The following is a 16061-nucleotide window of genomic DNA, read 5'->3' on the forward strand; positions in this document are numbered from 1 at the left end:
GAGAGTGGCGTCATAGCAACTCATGGTTTGAAACCATAAGACTGCTCTCACGCGCCACCTCTTATAGTGGATACCCTCAAATATAGGAGGTCTCATGGAAGCAGCAAAACCACTTGGTGTAAATTGCCTATAGTAAGGTTTTTGGATTGTTGGAAATATAAGCAATTTACCAAATAATTTTGCTAGCGGAAATACTAGATAAAGCATGACTAATATAGCAAATATAAAGCAAGTCATGCAATCTGACAGAGAGAAGATAAACATCGTCTGCATATATGAACTTGAGCTAAACACATCTAGAACAGACACTAGATGAAGTTGCTTAAATGACATAAAACCTAACATACGTAGGGCAGAAACTAGAGCCAAGAACTGTAGCAGGACTTCTAATAGAAAGGAGAAGAGCACGTACGGCACAGCAGCTGCAGAAGCGCTGGACTTGGGGTTGGTGTCCTCGCCTGCCATGTCGTCGAGGAGGTCGTGGATGTCGGGGAAGAAGTCGGTTGCGGGGAAGTAGTCGTCGGCGACCGGATCGTCCGTGATGAAGCAGCCAGTAGTCGCGTTGAGCGCTCCCCAAAAACCTTATCACCCTTCTCCCGTACAGGACTCAAAAGGTGCGGTCTCGGAGGCCTACTATCCCGACGTGTGGTGCACGCCGCAAGTCGGGATGAGGAAGACAACAGCAGCTCGGTGATGGAACCGATGGCGAGGGAAGGAGTAGTTCTGGTGCGTCTCTCTGGGAGGAGTGACCTCCCTTTTATAGGCGCAAGAGAAGGAGGCGAGAGGGCAGCGACGGGAGGTGAAACGAAGAGACGGAGATGAAGCGAACAGCCAGCAGCCGAAGGGCTGCACCGTTCGCATTCGAACTCCACTTTCGCAAAAAATCTTTTCAGCTTCCGTGTGACCTTTCGTATACCCGTAGTGCGTGGCAAAAATTTAGATATCGGCTCGGCTCATTCCCGCAACCCGTGACGAGGCGGGCGGCGGAGGAGGAGCGCGCGTGGATATCCCTCTTGTTCTCATGCTCATACAAGTGGGGAAAGAACCTCCCTTATAAGGAGGTCCAACTCCCACTAAACTAGCAATGTGGGACTAAACTTTAGTAGTATCCCATGCCTTGCACAAAAATGGGCTAAGTGGGCCTCTTGGATTTATTAGGAATTTCTGAAATAGTTATTGGGCTGCCCAAAATAGACTAAATTCCAGCAGTGTGTAGAGAGTTGTCTCGCTAAATTGATCAGTGTACAATGTCTAATAGCATGCTATAGCGCGCTAATAGCATATTTTCAGGTGCGATGCTGTTTTGTGTAGAATGCTTTTTTTTCTTGTACATAAGGCTTGCTACGTTGACTGGAATATCAGAAAAAATTGCAGTGTGGTCCAAAGTACAAACATAATTTCCCCAGATCTCCTATCCATGTATGCAATCTTCCAGACAACTTGTTCCATGCAAGATCCAAAACTCCAAATCTGTGAATCTGCAAAAATGCCGAGAATTTTCTGTTGTTACCGGACAGAAGAAATTGTATTTTTTGCATGTCAAAACATTGAGAAATTTCACCCGCCAAAACATTGTGCGACAAATCTAGGCTCAATAACTGTAGATTCTGGGATGTACCCACCAATTCGATTTGAATAGATAAGCAACATTTGAAGCCGGGGAGCGTCAAAATGTGAAGGTATCAGTCCTGAAAAGTTATTGTTGGAGATGTCGAACCTGTTGATATTTGTCAGCAACCAAGGCATTGAACTTGAACTTAGGTAGAGTCTTTTAAAAGACATGCCATCTAGATGTGTTGGCAAGCTGCCACTTATTTGGTTATTAGAGATGTCAAGAGCCGTCTGTGAAAATGTATCTGTCTGTGAAAATGTATTCCAAAACCAATCACAAAGTTTGTCCTCTAAACAGTGCTTTAAAGTCAAGTTCAGAGATTCTCCATAGCAAAATATTTTCAGAAATGTATCTGTCTGTGAAAATGTATTCCAAAACCAATCACAAAGTTTGTCCTCCATCAGTGCTTTAAAGTCCTCTAAACCAGCAACTTTTCATGTGCACATTGCAGCAACCCCTCCATCAACACCACTATATCTTCATTCATAACATTTTCAGAGAGGGCAAGGATTTGCAAACAGCGAAGGTTTTTAAGAAGATTTTGAAGGTTTCCAGTTCTATTCAGATTGTTGTTTGACAAATCAAGTACCCTGAGTGACGTCATGTTTCCTAGTGCGTCCGAAAATTCCCCAAATAACTGGTTCCCACCAAGACTGAGGTATTTCAGACTCGTCACTTTCCAAAACCAACTTGGCACAATTGAGTGGTCTAAATAATTCAAGGACAGATCAAGCTTCTCAAGTTTCGTGAGGTTAAGGAAGGGAAGCGATACATTCAGAAAAAAAAAAAGAGGAAGGGAAGCGATTGTGTAGTATCAAGTGAACATTCAGCAAGGTTGGTAACACTTAGAGATGGAACGATATTCAAGGTACGAGGCCGGTCAGCTATACTCGAGAGATTTATTCCGCTCAATAAGGTAGCTTTGTTAACCAGATGATGTTCGTTGAGTACATTTCAGAATAATCATCCTGACCAAGGTCAAGATGCTGCACATGTTACCAAACTGACAAGGAATTCTACCAGTAAATGGCACCCCAGAGAGGCTAAGATGTCTCAGGTTCTCCATGGAGCCCAAGAACAGAGGAATGTGGGTGTTTGGCCCTAGCAAGCAGTTCATGCCAAGATCCATGTGCTCTACATGCTTCAAGGAAAGCAGAGAGGGACTTATCTCGCCGAACAATGAATTAGCATCACCGCGCCCATCGATTCACGGACTTGTATTGCATAGACGGAGCTTGATGACATGGCCGGTTCTGTTGCTGCAACTGACACCACTCAACCGGCAGTAATCTAGAGATGTTTTTGGCCATACCATAGAGCCTACGGTCAAAGTCCTTCAGGGTTCATACAATTCTGTGGCCAGACACTAGATGTTAGGAGCCACCAGCCGCTAGATCTAGATTACTTGCCTGCCTGCACTGTCAAAGTCACTATTCAATTACCGGAGCAGTCTTTAAACATTCCAGCATAAATAGCACAAAATAAGATAGTACTCCCGGCAGATGGGGGATTATGATCCTCCAAAATCGAACAAACCTCCTCACATCTGTATATATGTTATACTACAATACTCCCTCCGTCTCATAATATAAAAACATTTTTTACACTAGTGTAGTGTAAAAAAACGCTTTTATATTATAGGACGGAGGGAGTACTATTTTTGGCCAAATTTTTTACAGGCAACGGCAGGGGCACTGCCAATTTCATAAAGAAGGGGAAGGGGTATGGACCAAGGCCCCAAACATCAGTACAAAACAATGCCGCTGAACCACAGGATACAGGCAAAGCACACAAAACTCAGGCCTCCTTTGGTTTAGAGGAATCTTATAGGAATTTCATAAGATAGGATTTCTGTAGGAAAAATTCCTTTAGAGCCCTTTGGTTTGTAGGAATGAAATCATATTCCTGTGGAGGAATTCTTCCTATCCTCCACATTTCATAGGAAAATAAACATTAGTCTAGACTCAATGGAAAAAATCATATGATGTGAACCAAAAAGCATCTCCTTTTCTAGGTACATGTCATCTCATTTCCTATGACTTTCCTATTCCTATGATTTTCCTACCCTATACCAAAAGAGGCCTCAAACTGAAGCAAAATAGGAAATGACCCAGGAAAATAACAAGAACAGAATAAAACACAGATGGGCAGGCCTCAATTGATAGCCTCCCAAAACAGCGAAATCTCATCTCTGCCATGTCCGCAACTGTTTCCGAGGAGCATCTCTCCCCCTCAAAACTACGGCGATTGCGTTCCGTCCAAAGGTTCCATGCCACATATGCTACCAGAGACTTAGGCCACCAATCCAAGATGGAAATGGTACTCAAGGCAAAGTTGGACGCCTTGTCGTCGGTTCTGGAGAAGCATGCCAAATCTCCTTAGCAAAAGAATCATGAGATGGGCCGCCGTCTCGGCAACTTGGTCACACAACATGCAGCGAGCAGGGTGAGGCCAGTCCCTCGCTAGCAGCCTATCCGCAATTTTTTGCCAAATTTACACGCTGCTTGACGATTATATGTAAGTAACCAACAATCTGAAGCACAGCCTCACAAAAAGCTAAAATGACAAATCATATAAATCAAGACATGAAAAGCCTATAAAATCTTATAAATCGAGACATGAACTCTTATGTCCACGGCTCAGCAATGGAAAGTAATCTTGTGAACATCGTATGCTAAAACACTTGACCAGTTACGAGTCCTAGAAGCCATTTGGACCGTCGACAAAAGGAAAAAAAAAAAGAAGCAAACATTAATATGTACAGCATGATAACAAGCCAGACCTCTTGTTCCAACATGGGACATGAAGATTGTGCACCGCTGTCTTCTATTGAGCCATTAATATGTACAGCATGATAAAAGCAAACATTAATATGCACGGCAACTATGGGTCATGTTCCAACATGGGACATGAAGATTGTGCACCGCTGTCTTCTATTGAGCCATTTCCTTTTGCCTTTAGACTATCTGGCTCTTCCTCGATCTCTACCGAAGCTACAGATGCCACTGCGCGCGCTGACCAACAAGCATCTCCCCAAGAACAATCATGCTGTCGCTGAAATACCATTATAAGAAACTCAGTGCCACAATCAACCAAAAGCCTAATAACAGGTCTATTAAAAAGTAGAGTAATATAATCTGCATGCTGCACGGAAGATAAAGCTCATATTGTTCCTGGTCATATTCCGTAAAAACTTCCTAATCATGTGTTAAAAGGGTGTTTGGAGCTCAATAATTTAAACAGATAGATAAAAGAAATTCAGGACTTACACAGGATGACGTTGCTTCCGATCCTTTTTTGGCAGCCTCTAGGAATAAAGAACAAAACGCACAATAATGCAAAAAGAGACGACGTGCACTTGAGCAAAAGAGTCCCACTAGCTTTTATACCGGGGAGACGGAGAGCAGGAACTCTGGCATCAACCTCTGCAGCAGTATGCCGCAGAAGGGGCAACGAGGAACAGCAGGTGCTGAATAAAGTGACGATTCATCATCTGGATCGGCAGCATCCAACAAGGGAGATGTCTTCATGGTGAAATAGGTCTCGGGCACAAGCTTATCAACCATTCCTCCACAACATACACAGTACCAGGTTGGTTCCAGAACAGAACATAAGCGCATCGATGCTGCACATCTTGACAGCTTGTGCCTTTCGGTGGGAACAATAGCAGGATCGACACTTCCACACAAGGCTATGTCAGGTGACTCGAAGTGAACCGGTGCGGAGCAATAGGCACATGTTTCTTTAGCTGAGTATTCACACACAGAGTTGATCCTGCAACAGAAAAACAATTTAGAGCAGATATACTGAATGCCCAATTTTACAGTTCAATGAACTGACAAAACTAATACTCCCTCTGTCCCATAATATAAGAACGTTTTTGACACTAGTGTAGTGTTAGAAACGTTCTTATATTATGGGACAGAGGGAGTAGATTACTTTAGCTCCTTGAAGTAGTGAAATCAGCTTATAGAGTAGATGAACAATGAATCTAGCAAAACTGAATACCTGCTACCAAGACGTTTAATTGTCGAACTGAGAGACCTGAGCTGATTATGCACTCCTCCACTGTTCATAGACACCCAAGAACGCATCTGGGCAACGCCAACAGGGAACCACATGTTTTCAGCACATGTGCCCTTGAGAAAATATGACTTTCGATTCAAGACAGCAGCAAAAGTGAAAGCCACAAGTCTCTCTCGTAGCTCTCTTTCGCTGCTCAACAGAAGACTGCTCCACAAATCAGTTGACGTCCTATTACCATTTTCTCCAGCAGGATCACGAAGCATTACTTTCCTACAAATGATATTCAGCAGGTGTAGCTTCCGCGAGCTGACATTGGACATCATGTCCTTTCTACACTGACACAGGTTATCAATAGAAACACGTTGTTGATCATCTGAAAACAAATCTGAGACCCATTTATGCATTAGTGTCTCCAGAAATGCTGGTGCGGATTTCATGAGCACTTGTAAAGCAGCTATGACGTCCCATAAGACAAGTCCAGTTTCACATTTTTCATAATTCTTCAATGACCAAAGAATGTTGGAACCCCACCATAAGAAGTTAGTCTCGGATGACTTTGCAGATTGTTTGTTGGAGATATAAATGTCCTTGTTTAGTGGAATGCCAAGGAACTGACCACCAATCCAAATGAACTCAACCACTGCCTTTTGTGTCCTGTTGTTTTTGTTCACCAAAACGTTACCATGATGAATTGATGATGGACTTTTATCCCAAAGCAGTCAATACATGAAGATTTCTATTACAAGACCCCAGTACATCCTATACTAAGCTCATAAATAATACCTGGCTTGATACATCTGATCTAGCATATTTGGATCCAAGCTGCGGACCTGAAAGAGACAATATCCATCAATTGGTGTAGCATATGTACACAAGCTCAAGTGCACAAGTCGCAGTTGAGCAACATATGTCAGATTTAAGGAACAACCAACAGCATACCACAGCAATCATTACTTCTCCAGGTGCAAGTGTAAGACCAAAGCATTGATGAGATACTACTGAGAGCTGCATGAACATTTGAGATACCAGTTAGTGTGATACAAGCTCACACATTCAGGAAAAAAACGAAGGTCAACGAGGAGTCTCAGTTTTACGTCTATTGATTCTTTTAGCTCTGGGAAATTTGTGTGCACGGGAACTTCTTCAAGTTGATTTTTTCCAAAGATCCAACAGCGTGCAGAATTATCCTGATAAAGATGGAAAATTTGCAGAATCCGCATGAAAAGCAAAGTTTAGGATGACACAAAATAATACTGTGCAGTATAATACAATTCAGGTGCAAGAAAAGAACATGGACAAGGGAGTTATTATTAGAAGCATATTTGTGAAAAACTAAAGTAACTCCATCAAATACATAAGACATCTAAAGGGACTTGTAAATGTTTAGCAGTTACAAGTTTGAAACGAAGCTTGAATAACAGTACCAAAAAGGTATCAGGATAAGCACAGTACTACTAGTACATAGCCAACAGTACTAATACAACATATATGTCAAGGGACCAAGACAGCAGTCATTGACTAATTATCCATAACTAGGTCAAGTGGTTAACTAGCCTTTTAGCTTGGAATAACTTTCAACATGCCATAGCAACATGTCATATGATGGCATTGACATGGGATGTTCACATGGTATTGGTTGCCAGTTGACAACTTGACATCAGTATCCATCTCACAATATAAGTAATGATTATGTTGTTAATTCTAGCATATTTGGAGCGTTTCAGTAACTTTAACAACCAAATCCGCACATACTACCCATACTACCATAGTAACAAGATTTGTTAGGACTTCACATAGTAGTATTGCCGCTCCCTGTGGGAGCCAAGGGACCGGCTAAGGTAACCTACTAGGAGCCGTAGGAGAGGACACAATTTCATGATTAATTTTTTTTACCCTACCACAATCAGAAGGAATAATCACAGAGTTGCGACAAGTTAATGCACCTGACTGCAGCTGTATAAACAGTGGCCATCTAAACCCCACGATAAACCTGTCACCTATGGTAGTGTTGACAATTAGTTGAATTTTATTGGAGAGAAAAGGCATTCGATTACAATGAAATGTTACCACTCGATCATGTGCATGACATTCACTGCTATTCTCAACTTTGTTGCTGCACAGGTCCAATATCCATGTTTCCAGTGATCCAGATACTCTTCCAACTGCCAAATTAACCTCGCGTCGAGGCTGAGCTGGTGTGGACAATGAAATTGATGAGACAGGAGCTGATGAATTAGTGGTCACCTGAAGAGAGGAACATTTCAGAATTGAGTATATAATTAGAGCAGCCACAACAATAAAGCTAAAGACAAGCATGCCTATATTCATTGGATGTTGCATCAATTAGGGTCGAATATCCACCTATATGCAACAAAATATAAACACAGGTACAAGATGTTGCTTAATATGTACCTCTGCAACTAACGAAAATGACACTTCTTTCGCATCTGTACATTGATTCAATCCTTCGATGTCACCTGACCATATCTTCACACTGAAAAAAGTTCATGGAAAATCATTGATCGCGCAGGTTCTATGCTGCTGATCTAGCATCCAGGACTTCTTGCGAAATAGCACGAAACATCTTATTTAATTAATTAAACATAGTTATCCTTTTCCACATGTCATGAATCAAGCTCAATGAAACCATTTAAAGACAAATGATAGGTTTGCAACATTTACAAAGAATAAGTATAATGTGCTTACCTTCCATCCGAGCATCCAGTTACTAAAAGCAATGAAGACTTTGAAGATCTTGAACATGAAACTTCCCAGCTCATGGCACAAACCGATGAATTATGAGCTTGAAGAACCCCAACGAATATTGGATCTTTGGTAACAGTGCAAACATCTATCGTGTAGTGCTCGGGCTTATTAATTTTCCAAAATGAAACATCCCCAGACTTTGAGCCAACAGCAAGAATGCACCAATGAGAAATAGCGTTGTGTGATGGCAAAACTGGTGACCATGCAACTACGAGAGAAGACAAAAGTGCATTGCGACGTGAATATTGTTTTGCTGTGATCAGAGGAAGAATTTTGTTTTCTCCATTGCAAGAGAATGCTTCTTTGGTATTTTGTGAGCCAGCTTGCGCAATTACGACAGCCATTTGATGCACAGGCCTGTCAATCTGGAATCACAATTGGGCCAAAGTTAAATCCAGAATCAGAACCATGTTTGTGAGTTCAAAATAAGAACAATTTGACAAAATAACACGCTTTTCCTATGCCTTTGCTCTAGAAGCACGCCTTTCATTGTCCTTGCCAGAATCGCACATATTTGGATGACAGTTAGACAAAATGACAGTGTTATTTTTTCTCATTTTTTTCATTCTGATGAGGTCACATGCCAGAGTTTTTAGGACGAAAATGTTCCTGGTATTTTTTCTGTAGCATGCTCCCATTTCAATCTAAAAAAGACCGGTCGATTGATTAGGGCCAGTACGTGCAACCTGGAGAGAAGAAAGAGCAGAGGGCATATTCATCCAACAAAGTCTGACATGTGGCCCTAAAACACAAAAATGAGAAGAAGAAAAAACACAAACTGTGTCATTTTGTCTACTTGTCATCCAAATGTGTCATTTTGGCAAAGATAATGGAACATGTGCCTTTGAAGCAAAGTCAAAGAAAAACTGTGTCATTTTGTCAAATTTCTCAAATAAATCAAGTTAAACTGAACATAAGCCTACATATCAACATGTAAAAACTACCTTTTTCATAGGTATCTTCGTTAATGTAGGGCATGGATTCAGAGAGAAGTCTGCATCCTTTGAAGTATCATCTCCATCATCATCATCATAAACATAGCCTTCAACTCTACAATCAGTCAAAATCCACTTCAAAAAAATTCAGGCACAAAATTGTTTTGAATGGTCATTCAGGCACAAATGTTGGCATTTCAAATGAAAATAAAATAAATCAGTTGAAGACCAAAACATATGATAGTAATGGGTTTGAAAGTTGAAACCGAACACCCCTATGTACCTTATTTATGTGTGCTACATGAGGCTGATATATCAACAGTTGACACTAGATAATAGCTAAGATGAATAGCTTTTAGCAATGACGTGCACCCTTAGCTTGGCTTGCCTTATTTCTCAGATTAACTATCAATACTACAACAGAAAAACGTGCATAGCTTTCCCATTGCAGCGTAGATTTATAACCACACAAGGTGACATACATTCCTTTAGATAATGAGCCAGGTTTAGGTGCTTTGTAAACATGGCAAAACTTTGAATGCTCCTTTTCAATTCTACTAAAAGATATGTCAATGCTTATTGCTGAAGCTCGACATAGCTAGAGCCTTAGATACTGTGGCGTGGTCATTCCTTTTCGAGCTCCTTAGGTATAAGGGCTTTGCAAACCAGTGGTGCTCTGTTACTGCAATCTACTAACTTCTTATGATTGGAGGCCAACATTGCTCACTAAGCATTGGACTTCACTCACAGAGAAAATGCCAAATGCAATAAAGGTATAATCTGTCTCCCAGAAAAGAAGTGTTGGAAGTGTGAGGCCCAGAGCAAACTTCTAGACCCATATTTCTCTACAGTCGCTGTTAATATGATCTAGAACTGTCCTGGCATGCAAATCTTTTCACAGAAATTACTTCCCTGTCACCAAGCCACTAAGGCATGTGAATCGATCTTATCATTTTTCTTGAACTAACCCCTTTGGATTATCTTGTTTTTTTTCAAAACTTGGTTATGTTTTTCAGTGAAAATTGTAAAGCTTTGATGATTTAACAGACAGTACCATTCACCTTACTGGCTTCCTTTTTCTCCGTCCAGGACCCCTGCGAGAAAGAGGTTCTTGCAATTCATGGGCGTATCCTGTGTCCAGTGTGTGCTTGTTATTTAACTTTTCCTAATATATGAAGGGAAAAAATCATGACGATATTCTATGATAATCAAGAAAACCAATCACAGTGTTCAAGTGGAAGGGAGCATACCTGAGGAGCGTGGTCAATATTTGCTTTTTCCTAATGTATGAGAGAAAGCTGTCAACAACAAAATTCTACAATAATCAGGGAAACCTCAGTGCTCAGGTGGAAGGGAGCGTACCTGAGGAAATGAATCTGGACCATCATCCTCTCCGAAGTTAATATTTTGGTAATAGTTAAACAACAATTGAGATATATCCGCAACCTAACCAACCAATTAGGAGTTGATGAGCATAATTGTAGATGTGGCCTAGACCAAGTGATAACTCCACAATGACAGAAGAAAATAAAATTGAAATGAAAACAGGAAATATTAACTTTGGCAAGAACAAACTTGTGGAAGATTAATAAAAATGAAAAATATTATGACCCAAAAATTGTAATGTACAAGTTTCTTGTTTGTAACAGGTTAAAAAAAGGTATTAACATATAAAACTTGACTGCAAACTAGGTGAAACTGTTAATGGTGAGCTATTGATATAAATAAATTATTATAGGGTCCATATGCATAAGGATCATGCAAACTTTAGTCCCAAGTATACAGAAAAATGAGAAATATGGTGGGTACCGATTCTAACTCCAGATGCCTTAATATGAACTACTTTAGCCAAACAGGTTTACCTTAACCCAGTCATCACAAAATTCAGAAACTGGCGGACGGTAAAGATTCACGTGACCATCAACAGTACAGACAGCCAACAAACAACTGAAATAATGATCCATATACAAAAATATTAGGCGAAAAGATGAATACATGAATCTAATATATCAGTCAACAGAAATTACCCAGAATTAGGAGCAAATCCTTGTTGAGACCATGAAACAGACCGTGCACATGGTTCAGTATCACGCGCTAAGGATGTTGGCACTAAACTTGGTTCAAAGAGATCTGCAAATGTTCAGAAGATTTCAAATGAAACAAAAATTTCTGTTTTTCAATTGTCGTAAAGTAGCCAACTTCTGAAATGTCATCCAGATATTCTATTATAGTCCCAAAAAAACAAGTGGTATTTTCACTTCATTCGAACAGCATACTAGCATATCATATTCTCACTGCAATATCAATGTTAACAAACTTGTTATTACACTACACCTGAACAATTCTTCAATATTTGCCACAGATTGAAACAAATCGATATATCAATCATCATCGTCCTTTGGAGTTGGCCCTTGACGATCTCAACAAAAGCACTGACTGAATTCCTCGTTTCAAAATGTCAAATTGCTTACGATGTGTCCAAACTAACACTACGAGTTGAATTCTCACAAGATTTATTATAATGACCATGCAACCATAATCAAAAGACTCTCAGGATGAAATAATTATTTCACCCCATTGTGCCTATCAAACTGCATGAGTACTCTTCTAACATGTACTACAATACGCATTCAACATAGGACCTACCTTCCCTGTTAACCACTCCGATGGGAAAAGGATCCCTAGGGCGAAGCACAACGAGTCCGCGAGGCCCGTCAAGTGCTGCCGGGTTCTAGAAGGAAAACATAACGAATGCAAAGGTCAATCCAACAGACTAATTATCATAATGCCTGAGAAAGAAGTGAATGCAGCGCAATAGGGTGCTGAAATTGCCCGTACCAGGATAGTGACGATGTGGCCAGAGGCAACAGCCACCAAGTTGTCGCTTGACCAGGTGATGGCGTCTGGGTAGGACGGGGAGGCAATCAGGGTGGTGGCCTGGTAATGCGGAGCCATGGCACCGATGCCGGAGAAACCTCAGAGCATCAAACCCTGCAAAACGCATGCCATATGAGCTAGGGATTATAGTTCAGAATCGCCTGGAGCTAATTTCATGTTCATCGTATAAGCTGAAAAGGTTTGAGCTTGGGATACAGTGTTGTCCATTACAGAGTCGCATCAGTCAGAGGTGAGAAAAATGCAGCGCGGACAGGGGGAGGGGCAGGGAGCGAACGATGTTGCGATAACGGCTATGGCGCCAGGTTGCACGTGCGGGCGGCGGGCGGCGCTGCACGACCGGTCTCCGTTCTCGGCCCCCGCCGCCCCCCGCTCTCCGGTGCCACCTCCGCCGCCGCTCGCGCAGAGAGAGAGAGAGAGAGAAAGAGAGAGGGGGGGCAGGGCATCCCGGGGAGGTAGATGAGAGGAGGCACTGACCTACAACTCGCCGTCACCGCCGCCGCCGCCGCCGCCGAGAGAGAGGGAGAGGGGATTCGGGGAAAGGTTTTGTTTTTACGAAAAGGCCATCCGTCAATTGGAAAATTCGAAACAGAGCCCTCACGTCCTCTCAAGTGAACAGTAACACCAGAAGAAGAAAAAAGACAATCGAAATATCTGTTTTCTAAAGATGTATTTCTCAAAAAAAAATCGTGTGGAAACAACACACGTTGTGATCTGGACAGAAAGAAAATTTGGTCCGGAAAAGCTACTTTTCATAGAATAGATTTTGTTATGTTCCCCCGAAAGATCACAACATGTTTTGCTTTCTCACGAAAATTCGCACGTGATGTTGGAAACATGTATTTTATATTTAGATATTTGTCCTCATATTCCTGTTCACCCAAGGGGACTCAAAACGATATTGCATCGGTTAATTTTATCAACTTAAATAATATAATACTTATTTGCCCCAAAAAACTCAAACAATAGTTACATTGTCAACTAAATTGAAAATCGAATTAGGGAGAATATCCAGCTACAGCTCTCATGAATTGTCCTTGCCCATTGGAGCTAGCTCATGCGCAAACGCGTTTGTCACAATTATCTTTATTCAAATATAACCTTGCCAGAATGATGATTCACCCCTCGACATATTCTATATCTAAATAGCTAGTCCCCACTAATATATTTCTCTCAACATGCAAGCATGCCACATCATCATTCAATATGCATAGGAAGAGGTCCACCTCAACATGCAGCCATGCATATTAAAAATCCACTTCAACATGCAACCATGCATGCATGTGAAATTTCATTCTATTATGCTATTTACATTTAATTCTTATATACTTTCAAAAGCTACTATTTGAAATATTGATCTTTCGTATAACCAAAAACCTCATTGACATATTGCAAAATATTCTCGCAACAACGTGCGAGGCATCATCTAGTTCTTCAAATATCAGAGCACGCACAATGGAGTGACATGCAACTATTTATCGCATCCGTCCCTCCTCTGTACTAACCATTTGGCCCTGTTCATGTGTTGGTCAAGAAGCGCAAATATCCCAATGACTGATGTATGTCTTCCCATTTTCTTCTTTTCGGGTAATCGCTTCTTGGGTAAGTGCAATATGAGCAGATGGTTAAAATGTAGCTTTTCTTCTCGCGGTTCATCTTTTAGAAGGGAGACATCATCTTCTAGAAGCACCCTCCTCCAAGACTGAAGTGCGGAGACGGGCTAGATGGTTACTATTATGACAAGAATCCCTTTTCTTAACATGGCTACTTCGTCACCTTTTGCGTCAATTAGGGTTCGGTAGAGAGTTTTTTTCTACTTTTCCTTATATTTCAAGCGGGCGTGATTCCCATGTTACTTCTTGTTTGACAAGAGAACCACATAGTATATCTTTAGTTAATTTTGCGACAACATTGGTGTGAAAATCCATGGTATTGTTGAGAAAAAAGAAGGCATAGACCCTGCACTTGCTCTTTTGGGAGTCAATTTCTACGGGATATTAGAGAACAATTCAACGAAACAAGTTATTTTATATCCACACCCACACTTCGCTTACTTATTTTCTCGTGGGTTCGGTAGAGATAAGAGCATCACAAACACACAAGCATGCCTTATCGTTGTATGTTGCCGCTCCCGAAACCAAAATCCGGAGGCATGCCAGCTATCACCTTCTTGACGGACGACCTTGCCAACAACGATTCCCACCACGCCCTAGCGTGCGGGTATGCGTCAAGAACGACCGCGTGCTCCGTCGCCATGAAGTAGCGCATGAAGGAGAAATGAGTGAGGTCGGCAAAGCTGACGAGATCCCCGGCCAAGTACTTGCTGCTTGACAGCCTCGCCTCATACACCTCTAGCAGCTTCTTCAGCTTCTCGATGCTCTCATTAACGAGGCCTTTGTCGACGTCCCTCCTGACGAACCGGTTGATGATGCAGTTAAACACGATGGGCTTGAGTATGGGCTCGAGCTAGTGGGCATCCACGTCGACCCATACGTCCACCATCGTCGACTCCTTGAGGCTGCCCGCTCCTAGAAGCTCGGGATTGCATTTGCAAAGAATATGCCTTGCAATGGCGCGGGATTCTAAAAAAATTGGAGAGAGAAATTAGTAACCCTCATTTTTTATCACGCCCACCAAATTGCTTAATAATTCGTAGAAAAACATAGCTACTAAATCAAAATAAAATAGTGTTAAAAAATCAAAATATATATCTGTACCTACTAATAAAGCAATGTGCGTTTCTCCGATTTTTTCCATCCATTCACCGTTGAAATTTATTTTTTTATCCGAGGTGGTATTAAATTTATGTGCATCCGTTATTTTTTTAGCAATCCAGAATTTCGTACTTGGGCCGCTCACCTGTGGCCCAGCGAAGCCAGCCCACTTATTTGCCTGCTCTCGTAGCTGCAAAAATCCTATTTCTCGCCCTGCATGACACATAGCCGGAGCTACACAAAGGGCCTCCAAGACTGGGTCGGCCTGTTTTTTTCCTTCCAATTGTTTTATTTTTATGTTATTTTGTAATTCAAAATTTTCAAAAGAAGTTCAGAATTTTATTTTTTGTAAAAAATTCAAAACATGTCCAGAATAACAATATTGTCTTCCTGTTTTTAAAAATGTTTGGAACATTAATTTTTTTCTCGTTCGGATTTTTTTTCAAATTCAGAAAATATTCCAATATTGTTTGCGATTTTGCAAAAAATGCATCTTAAAACATATTAAAATTGGAAATATATTCTGGTTAGTAAATGTTCACAGATTCAATATAATGTACGTGTTTAAAAACACATTTTATAGAATTGTTCTTAATGATCAGAACATGTCCCGTTTTCAAAAGTGGGTGACAAATTAAAAAAAATTGTTTTGATAAAAGGTTCATGTCTTCAAAAAATGATGTTATTTCAAATTTTGTTCATGTTTTCTCCAAATTGGACATAATATTAAAAATATTGTTTAAAATTTTAAAAATGTTCATGTTTCCCATAATATTCGGCAATTCATATTTTTAAAAAAGTTCAAAAAATGTTTTAAACCCGACATTGCAGTATGTTCTTATGTATTCGCGTTGGCCGTTGGTTAGCATTAGGCGTTTGTTGCCGTGGCTAGCAGGACCTGGTCGGGTCTTTTAAGGTCATGTGTTCGATTGTTCAACACGCTCGTTTTTTTTGGATATGGGTGTGTATGTTGTGTTGTGATGGTGTGAGTTTGAATCGGATTGTCTGGTGATGTTTACTTTATATATCTATACTACTTATAAAAGAGCAAACATTATCTTCTCTAAGTGCACCTCACAAAACGTACACGGATATATTACCACCGCATGATTA

At 40.9% G+C, this 16061-nt stretch overlaps 1 protein-coding gene and 1 pseudogene across 2 annotated transcripts; both read right to left on the minus strand.

The window, feature by feature from the left end:
• Positions 1 to 4186: 4186 nt before the first annotated feature.
• Positions 4187 to 12841, minus strand: LOC123102053 (uncharacterized). 2 transcript variants are annotated; one of them, XM_044523329.1, is made up of 19 exons: positions 12712 to 12841; positions 12178 to 12330; positions 11986 to 12070; positions 11367 to 11469; positions 11202 to 11286; positions 10702 to 10785; positions 10590 to 10619; positions 10401 to 10504; positions 9349 to 9454; positions 8345 to 8769; positions 8051 to 8132; positions 7706 to 7882; positions 7582 to 7635; positions 6733 to 6825; positions 6578 to 6643; positions 6422 to 6468; positions 5621 to 6292; positions 4882 to 5386; positions 4187 to 4666 (listed from the first exon to the last, which is right to left on the minus strand). In XM_044523329.1, exons 2-18 carry the CDS (start codon positions 12292 to 12294, stop codon positions 4996 to 4998), a joined length of 2721 nt encoding a protein of 906 aa, XP_044379264.1. In that variant the 5' UTR covers positions 12295 to 12330; positions 12712 to 12841; the 3' UTR covers positions 4187 to 4666; positions 4882 to 4995. The 2 variants fall into 2 exon arrangements, with proteins under 2 accessions (XP_044379264.1, XP_044379265.1); XM_044523330.1 differs by lacking the exon at positions 12712 to 12841 and adding an exon at positions 12448 to 12679.
• A 1502-nt stretch (positions 12842 to 14343) lies between these two features.
• On the minus strand, positions 14344 to 14811 carry LOC123101152 (probable glutathione S-transferase GSTF1; annotated as a pseudogene).
• Positions 14812 to 16061: the final 1250 nt, after the last annotated feature.

Source organism: Triticum aestivum, chromosome 5A (assembly GCF_018294505.1).
Source record: "Triticum aestivum cultivar Chinese Spring chromosome 5A, IWGSC CS RefSeq v2.1, whole genome shotgun sequence".
Taxonomy (NCBI): Eukaryota; Viridiplantae; Streptophyta; class Magnoliopsida; order Poales; family Poaceae; genus Triticum; species Triticum aestivum.